Genomic DNA, 9,282 nt, shown 5'->3' with positions numbered 1-9,282 from the left:
CACCAGGGTTCAGTGGCCGCCCGTACTGCCCCAGCCCGAGGGGCTGCAGGCTGGGCTGTCGTGGTGCTGGGGTCCGTGCCGTGGCCTCCCTGCCTGCCTGTGCTCCAGGAGGCTGCCCCGGCCCCCGTACACCCCACACGCCCTGCCCCATGAGAGTCTGAGAGGCCTGAACTTGCACAGGTGGCCAGGTCCCGGGCCGTGGCATGTGCCCACTGGGCACTGACATGAAGTTGGACGTGTGTGCGGCTGGCCACTGCCGATGTGGTGGGCCAGCGAGAGCTAGGACAGGACCGCAGCCGCGTGGAGGAAACTGCTGAACGTGAGGAGCTGGGGACGAGGAGGCAGAGCGGGCTGCGGACAGGTGTGCAGCTGTTCAGAGGGGCGTGAGCTGTGGCTCGGAGTGGGGGGAGGCCGCGTGGCCGGGGATCCCTGAGTTTGCATGTTTGTATGCACACACACACTCTTAAAAGCACACAGTGCGAATGTACACACAGGCCTGTGTACGCCCCGAGGCCAGCGTTTCTGGACCCCCGAGACTGACAGTCTGAGGAGAGGAGACAGCTGGGGGCTCCCGGGGCTCCCGGGGTCAGGGCCGGTCCGTCCCCAGCACAGATACCTTGTTCAGGGACCTGTAGGGGTCGGGGTCGGTGAAGGAGAACGGGGCCTCCCGTCGGAACTTCTCCCGGAACTCGTGCTGCTTGAGCTGCAGGGAAGAGAGGAGGGGACGCCAGTCATGGCCGTGCGGCCCCGCAGAGCCTGGACGTGCAGGGCTGCTGCAGGTCCCTGGCCACACTGTACCCCCGGCCGCACCGCCTCCCTGGGCCGCACCGCCTCCCTGGGCCGCACTGCCCGGCAGGTACCTCGAACTGCTGGCACTTCCTCCGCAGGATGCTGACCTCGTTGGCCTGCAGGGGGGCCACGCTCTGCTTCACCTGGATGGCCAGCTTCTTGGTGTTCGTCCAGTGCTCCGGCAGCTCCTAGGGGCAGGGGCCGGGCGTTTCCTTTTCTCGTTTAGGCTTTCTGCAGGGGAGTCAGACTCGCGAAAAGACAGTGCAGGGCCCTGTGGCCCTCTCCCCGCCTGCCACAAGGGGGCGCCAGGAACTTGGCACTGGAGCGCTTCTGCCAATGGCACCAGAGAACTCACTTTCTAAACACAATTATTTATTTAATTTTTATTTAGTAATATTCTTATTTTAATTCACCAGAGAGAGGGAAAACGAGAAAGCAAGCCGCCAGGTCCAGAACTTGAACTGTGGTCAGCCATGTGGGATCCAGCTCCTCTTAGGTTACAGGGCTGGCTCTCTCCCTTTTTTTTTTTTTTTTAACTTGCCAGATTGAGGCCAGCAGATGGTGTAATGGTTACATCGCTAGACTCCCACATAATCGACCACGGTTCAAATCCCAGACCTGGAGACTTGACACTCAAACCCATGCCGGGCACATGTACGTGCATGCGTGATTGGAGGGGAAGGGACTGAGCATGGCCACCCCCCGGGGGATTTCTCACTACCTGTCTCTCTGGTGAGTGCACGCACCCTATAGCAGAAGGCTTTTTTTGCCAGGTAAGTGTGTGTACTTGCCGGAGAGAGAGAGGGTAAGTGGGAAGCACCCCTAGGGAGGAAGGCCACACCACAGTCCCCTTCCTCCATGCTCCTCTCGAGATTTTGGCACACACGCACCCGGTGTGTTTTTCAAGCCACCGGATCTGGGACTCAGACCATGCAGCTGGCCACGTGGGACCCGGCGCCTTAACCCCCTGGCCGCTGGCTGGCTGAAGGCACATGTGGGTGCCCGTGTGGGCTGGCATGCAGCGCGCTGTGGAGACACCTGTGTAGCCACTGCCACCATCATGGCACGGACCTGCCCATCCCATGAAGCAATTCCCCGCGTGCTCCCCACCCCCTCCTATACTCCTACACTCTGCCGTTTCCGGGGACCGCCACAACCCGATGGCCTGCCACGTGGTCTGAGCTCTCCGCTCTGGGCCTCTGGGAGTGCACCGGCCTGTGACCGAGCGTCTGGCTTTCGTCCTTGCAGCTCAACAAAAGCCTCCCGTGTCCCTGGACGGCGGTGTTTCTGTATCCCGTGTGGCAGGCGGGCCAGGCCTCGTGGTTTGTCTGCAGTGGCAGGCCTCGGGTGCCATTTTGACCACCCTGCCCAGCTGCCACGTGCTCGGCCTGGAGCCTCCTGGGATCGGTCACACCCCCATCAGATCCCACGTCCTTGGCTGTGCTGGGGGTGGGGTGGCCACCAGCCCCCCGTTTACAGTGGAGAGACAGGATACCAAGTGGGGCCTGCAGCCCGTCACACTGCAGAGCTGAGTCGGACAGACTCCCACCGTAAGTCCCCTGGGCTGTGGGGTGGTGGCACTGTCCACGTCAATGCCATGGGCAGAGAGTGGGCGTGTGTTACTGACCCAGAGCCCGGGACGGGCAGGAGTGCAGACAGGTGTGGACATAGATGGCGGCTCCAGGACCAGGCTCAGGAGCCCAGGGCTCTCGCACACGGGCGTGCGTGTGTGCCCTAACCTCCTTGGGCCCACACCTGCAGGCGGCTGGATGGCGGCCCCGGCACCACCCTGTCCGTCTCCCTGCCCCGGCCCAGCAGGTGCACCCGCGCCTTGTAAGATACCGACTAGACGGCCTCTAAGTTGCCACAGAGTGTGGCATCACCACAGCTGCTCGGGCCCTTCCTTCTCCGACCTCGGCTCACACTCCTCACTGTCCTTCACCCAGGGCCCCGGTCAGCAGGTGCGCAGGGGCAGGGGAGCCTTTGTCATTCGACAGCAGCCTCGGTCAGGAACCTCGGTCAGACCCGCAGGCCACCTACAGCACCCCCTCCGTGGCCGGGCCCTCCTGCGCTGGTCCTGGCCACCTCCCAGCCCTCTCCTGGCCCGAGCCCCACCCCTGCCCGCACCTGCAGCTTCAGGTGGACCTCCTCCGGCACCTCCTCGCCGTAGCTCTTGAGCAGCTGGATGGTCTGCTTCAGGGGCTCGAACATGTTGTCAGTGGCCACCTGCCTCTCCTTCACCCTCATCAGGTGCCCCATCACCTCCACGAGGCCGTCGTAATCCCCCTCCTTGAGGGGCTTCGTCAGGCCCGACCTGGCCACTTTCATGAAGGCTTCCAGGTCGGCGAGGCTGAGGGGAGAGGGAACCACCTGGGCGGGGCTGGCCCTCTCCGACCACCCTCCTCAGGTCAGCGGCCCCATGGAGGAGGTGGACAGCCACCAGGCACCTGCTGTCGCACCTACGCTGACCCGGAGGGAGTGCTCCTGTCAGCTCCAAGTGCCAGCTGGCTGAGCCCCTGCCCGGACCACACTCTGCACCTCGTCACCTTCCTCACGTGGACTCACAAGTCCCAGTGGAAGGCCACATCAGAGTGACCTTTCCTACTCCCGGATGGAGCCTGGCCGGTGACATTCTCTCCCGGCCCTGCCCGTCACAGCCCGGCCCCGCGGTTCTGCAGGGCCTGGTCTGGTGTTGGTGGCAGCCTCCTGTCACATTAGAAATGCCTCTCTGCCGGGACCCGCCCGGTGGCTGGCAACCCCGATGCTGACACTCCCGTCACCTGCCTCAGAGAGGGGCCCAGACGGACAAACACCACCCACCAGGAGCCGCTGGAGGTGCCCTGGCGCTCCCTGGCCGGCCGCCCACCTGTTGATGACGTGCTCGCTCAGGTGCCGCTTGAACATGAAGCTCCAGCGCTTGATGGTGTTGAGCAGCGCCTGCTTGAAGGGGCGGCAGTCGCACTGCAGCCAGCCGTGGAACACCTTGCTGTTCTCGCACCGGGACACCTCCTCGTACAGCTTCTCGTACGAGTCGATCTGGGAGACAGGGCCGCAGCGTCCCAGCCAGGCCTCCGAGCTGGAGCATCGGCGCGGCCTCGGCTGGGTGCTTGCCCTTGCTGTTCCTGCCTGGTTACGGGTCGGGCGGTGGGGATGGGGCCAGCGAGGGCAGAGCCCGGCACGGTGCTGGGCACACAGGTCCCCATTATGGTTAGTCCTGCTCCCAGCTCCCCTGGGGCCCCCGCAGCCCAGCGGCTCAGCCCCTGAGTGGGGCACCTGGGGTGGAAGAGAGGGCAGACTTCCGGGTGGCCGTGGTCACGGGCTCCAAAGGGGCCTTCCTTTGCACACCCGTCCTTGTGCTGTCCCCACCCTTGTGCTCTCGACCACTGCCATCCCAGCCTGTGTGGCAAAGGGCACCCCCTTGGGGCCAGCAGATGGCGTAATGGTCACATCACTGGACTCCCAAGTTGTTAACCACAGTTCGAGTCCCAGACCTGGCAGCTTAAAACTCACAGCAGGCGCGTATGTGTGTGCCCAAGATCCCAAGAGAAGAACGGAGGAGAAGGAATTACGGCGTGGCCGTTCCATAATCACCCCGGGGGGTGACTTCTCACTTTCTGTCTCTGTCTCTCTGGCGAGCACACACACAGAAAAGAGGCATCCCCTGGGCTGGGCCGCCCTCGCTCACAGGGACACTGACTGCATTGGGAGCAGAGCTGGGCCCACGTGGTAACTAGGGTTTCCTATTTCTCCTATCTTGTTTAATTTCCAGAGCAATAGGGCGGGAGGGAGGGAGGAGGAGGACGCACCCCTCATGGGTGTGGCTGCGCCCACCCCATCTCCCCATCCTCCATCCAGGCGTGTGCGCTTTTCCGCTGCTGGGGCTGGAACGAGAGCCACAGCTGGCTGTGTGGGGTCTGGCTCCCTAACCACTAGGCCGTACAGCCAGCCTGCCATGCTCTCGGCGCTCTGCCATCTGAGGCCTTTTCTGGGGCTTTCCACATGCAAACCAGCCACCCAGAGCCTGTCCCTGACCCACGCCTCTGCTGGGCCCTCACAGGGGTTCACACTGAGTCACACCCTGCCACTGTCCCCCCAGGGCCAGGTACCGACAGCTCAGGCCGGCCCATTGCCCCAGCCCGCAGACCTCATTCTGCCTAGCTGAGCCGCGCCTTGTCACTCCGCCCACCACGCCTCCCGACCACCCAGTGTGTCCCAGGTGGCCCTGCCTGGTGCAGCATGCCCTCCTCTGGAACCCAGTGGTGAGCACTTCGCTGGTAGTCACGCCCACCTGCCGGCCGCAGCAGCCCTGAACTCCCACACATGGCGTGTGAAACACCCAGCTGGGTTTAAACGGAGCCTGGGGGTCCCCAGCTGGAGGGCTCGGAGAGGTGGAGGCCGGTGGGCGAGGTTTGCACGTACCTGTTGCTGGAACTGGGCCAGGGTGGGCGGTGTCTTGGGCATGGTCTCGTCAGTCCGGGTATCCAGGTCCTCTTGGGTGGCCGCACGCCCGAAGATGAGAAAATTCTTCATGAACTCCCGGAGGTCGTCCAGCCAGAGGTAGGAGTACCTCTCGAACGAGTCCTGGTACTCCTCGGCCTCCTTCATGGCGTTGATAACCAGGCTGGACACCTCCTCCCTCATCTCAATGAGGTCTGTCATGTCCTCCAGGTCCGTCTGGAAGGGGGCAGGGAGGCAAACAGCCGGGCCTGTGCCCATGTCCACGGCTGAGACCTGCCCCCCCGCCCCCACCTCTGTGGGCAGCCCTCAGAGGGCGGGGAGCAGAGACAGGAGACTCCCGGGAGAGGGTGTGCCGAAGGCCGCAGTTTCGGCCCTTCATTCACAACAGCACACGCGTGCACACATGCACGACAGACAGAGAGGAGCCTTGTACAGGGCCTGGCACTTCACGGTCCCCTCCTCCTGTCCTCCAGCCTGCTGGGTCTTGAACGTGTGCACAGTGGGTTTCAGGCCAGCCAGGCTGGGGACTTGACCTGTGGTCGCCATGTGGGAGCCAGCTTGTCTGGAGCAACTGTTACTGCCACGCCACAGGGCCAGCCAGACCGCCGTTTGTCTGGAGAAGTCCGGGACCACACGCCCCGTTCACGCCATACCAACTCCGCCCTTCCTGCCCCTTCGAAGCGCCTCCGCCTTCGAGAGTCGGTCGTGTCATGTGTCAGCCGTGTGTCCATACCCTGGACTGATCTAAAACACGCGGACGTGCGTCCCCGCGAGGCCCTGGGGAACCGGAGGTAGGGCTGGGATTTTGGCTTCATAGCCCCCGTGGAGGGTGTTTCTCTCTCTTTATCGAGAAGTAAATTTAAAAAAAAAAAAAGAAGCAGGCACTGCTGAGCCAGGAAGGTAGTTCCGACCGGGGCAGCGATGCCCTCGCCAGGACGAGACTGACCTTGTAGTTGATCCGGCCCTTGGCCAGCCGGGGGATGAGCCGGGCGACGTTGTAGATGTCGTTGAGCAGGTCTTCGACCAGCGCCAGGAAGCCGTGCTCCGAGCCCATCTCCAGGGACGGGTTGAAGATCAGCCCGTCCTCGTCCAGTTCCATGCGGATCTCAAACAGGGGCGCGACGCTCTCCTGAAACGGGCCCACCGGGTCAAGGCCTCGCCCTCCCTCTGAGGCCTCCTGAGGCCCAGAGGGCCAGACCTGCACCAGCCGAGCCTGGCCCCTTTGGGGCACACTTCTCCATGCTCCCCACTGGAGCCACCTGCATGGCCGTGAGGCCCAAGGCGGGCTGGGCAGGGAGACCCCAGCCTGGTCTCCAGCTGCTAGACCCGCTGCGCGGTCTGGGCGAGCATCACCTCCCAGTGCCCCAGCAAGAAAAGTGAGGGTAATCGCTCCACGGCACGAGACACCAACCGTCCCTGTCTCTCTGGGCCATTGTGAAGACCAAGCCAGTAACATGTGAAACACGCGTACACACACGTGCGCGCACACACACGGCCTGCCGTCCCTCAGGGCATCAAGCCCCGTGCGTGCCATGGCCCTTCTGTTTCTGGATGCCCTCGTGGGGCTTCCAGACTATGGGCGGCGGCCTCATTTGTACAGGGACAGGGTGGGGGTTAGCCCTAGTGCTCTTCCACCACACGAGTGATTCTCACAGTGCGGCCCAAGGCCCCCCGGGGACTGCGAGGTCAGACTGCACTGTGGCCTCATCTTCCTGAGCGCACGTGCCCAGGGCTGCGTGTGAAGGGCTCCAGAGCCCCCTCATTGCGGACAGTGAGCCTGCTTATTTGTAAAACGGTAGCTGGTCCTCTTCTTTACCCCCCCCCTTTTTTAAAAATTTTTTTGCTATCAGGCACATGCACTTGCCAGAGAGAGACAGAGAGTTGGAGAGGGAGAGAGTGAGAAATTACACCCCAGGGGGTGGTCGCGCTGCAATTCCTTCTCTTCCAGCCCTAGATTTTGGTTGCACACGCACACACACCTGGAGTGATTTTCAGACAGCAGAGTCTGGGAATTGAACCACGGTTGGCCACATGGGAGTCCAGCACCTTAACCACCGTGCCACCTGCTGGCCCCCAGCCTGTGGTTTCTGGAGGAATTGTGAACCATCTGTTGCAGCCCAGCCCTTTCCTCATATTGAGGAGAACACGCGTGCGTGCGTGCGCACACACGCACATGAACACACACCCCGCACACCCACACACATGCACGTGCACACACACACATGCACACGCCTTGCCCACAACGCACATCCATGACCATGTTGTCTATCAGGTAGTTCAGAGATTTGCGGATGAAATTGTCGAACTCGTCCAGGACCATGCTGTCGATGTAGTTGACATAATCCTTCCAGGGCTGGCTCGAAGTGTCTGCTCGGAACCGCGTTTTCCTGCAAAGACAGGCAGCTGCTTGGCCGCGTCCCGGGGGTATTTGTCCGACTGTGACCGCCTCCTCGACGACCCTGCGGGCTGCCCCGCCCTGCCCCTGCTCATACCCCCAGACACAGCCTCTGCAGCGTGCCGGGCTCCTTCCCGTGCACCTGCGCACCGGCGGCTCCTGCTTTCCAGCTGGCTGGCGCCTTCTACGAGTCCCGACCCCGACCCTGTTCTTTCTGCCTGCCCGTCCTCTGGCAATGTGTGATTTCTGCCTGCCACGACGGGTGACAACTCTGAACCTGCTCCAAGTCCCCCAGGTGCCAGGAGGGCAAGACTGACGGCCCTGGCCACCACCGTGTCCCCAGACTAGCAGTATGCCTGGGACAAAGGGGGGCAGGTGGACACACAGACAGATGGACAGACGGAGGGACGGGCGGTGGACAGGTGACTCTGTAAGACACTGAGTGCTGTCCAAGAGCTTGAATGAGTGTGACTCAGCCTGGGCCCTTAGGTGGCTCTGCCCAGTAGGAGAGAAAGAAACGGTATCAGGTAACTTCAGCGGAAGGGGAGAAACGGACCTGCTGGCTGTCAGGAACAGGAGATGCTGGCAAACCCACGGGTCGCAAAATCGTGAACACAGGGCCATGCTCAGTCACAGCCAGGAACCAGGTGAGGCTGTCTCATGGGTTCGAGGCTGCCCTCTGCCTCGTCAGGCCTAGCCCAGCCTCCTCACCTGCTCCGTCACCACCCTCCTGGGTCTTGAGCCCAACTGTCCTGCCCTTGCTGTGACTCCAGCTAAGGAGAGTGGCCCCTAGTTAACTGGTCAGCTGTTCCAGGTGACATTTGCAGCTTCATATTTAAATTTACTGGGGCCTCCTGGCACCCAGGCAAGGGAGAGGCTCTGGGAATGAGGCAGAACATGTTTTGGGGTCGTCAGGTCGTCCCACGGGGGGTGGGCAAGCTTCCATTAACAAGACCACAAGAACAGATACCAGCAGGCCGTTCCGTCAGAGGAAGAGCCCCGTTCCAGGTGGCCGAGGACACCTGCCTTCCCGTGCCAGCAGCACCACACTGAGACATGTCCGACTGCTCCTCGTGGGCACACGTGCTGGTTTCCCGCCCACACCCCGGGGTGAGCAGCTATGAAGGACACCGCGAGCCCCCACAGTGCCGCCCCAGCAGCTCCTAGGACGGCAGGGCGGGGCTCCAACCCTGGGGCATGGAGGGGCAGGCGCAGGTCAGGAGGCAGCAGGCGGCCAAGTGCCTGGGTAAGGCTCTCTCGGATGCAAGACCACAGGCCGTGGCAGTGAACACCACCCGCGGCCACTGCTCACAACCTGCAGCCCCGCCCTGAGCAGGGCCGCACGGCCCTTACCGCCACCATGGTCTGGATCTTGAGGCCGGCGTCCTTGACGGCCGTGTAGCGCTTGTTGAGATTGGCCGGCTTCCCCTCCAGGTCCAGCAGGGCGTCTTTCTTACTGTCCTTCCTCTCGAACAGGGGGTTGGCCGACCAGTCCTGAAAGGGGAGCACAGAGTGAGGACAAGGCTCTGGGGGTTGCTTCCAGCCCAGCTCACGGCGTGCACACTGCCCGGTGTGCGTGCTGCCCGGTGTGCGTGCTGCCCGGTGTGTACGTGCTAACCAGCATGCCCGCTGCCCGGCAT

At 62.8% G+C, this 9,282-nt stretch overlaps 1 protein-coding gene across 1 annotated transcript in view; it reads right to left on the bottom strand.

Annotated features, from left to right (window-relative positions):
- DNAH17 (dynein axonemal heavy chain 17) overlaps positions 1 to 9,282 on the bottom strand; it is a 125,888-nt gene that overhangs the window by 82,956 nt on the left and 33,650 nt on the right. Inside the window, 9 exon segments of the mRNA XM_014586747.2 lie at positions 617 to 703; positions 861 to 977; positions 2,917 to 3,139; positions 3,656 to 3,825; positions 5,209 to 5,463; positions 6,194 to 6,376; positions 7,496 to 7,634; positions 8,708 to 8,712; positions 8,996 to 9,136. Of these exon segments, the coding sequence (XP_014442233.1) occupies positions 617 to 703; positions 861 to 977; positions 2,917 to 3,139; positions 3,656 to 3,825; positions 5,209 to 5,463; positions 6,194 to 6,376; positions 7,496 to 7,634; positions 8,708 to 8,712; positions 8,996 to 9,136 (1,320 nt within the window).

The sequence above is a fragment of the Tupaia chinensis genome, unplaced genomic scaffold, assembly GCF_000334495.1.
Source record: "Tupaia chinensis unplaced genomic scaffold, TupChi_1.0 Scaffold000159_1, whole genome shotgun sequence".
Taxonomy (NCBI): Eukaryota; Metazoa; Chordata; class Mammalia; order Scandentia; family Tupaiidae; genus Tupaia; species Tupaia belangeri.
The sequence above is the reverse complement of the archived record's forward strand: the minus strand, read 5'-3'. Positions and strand labels throughout refer to the sequence as shown.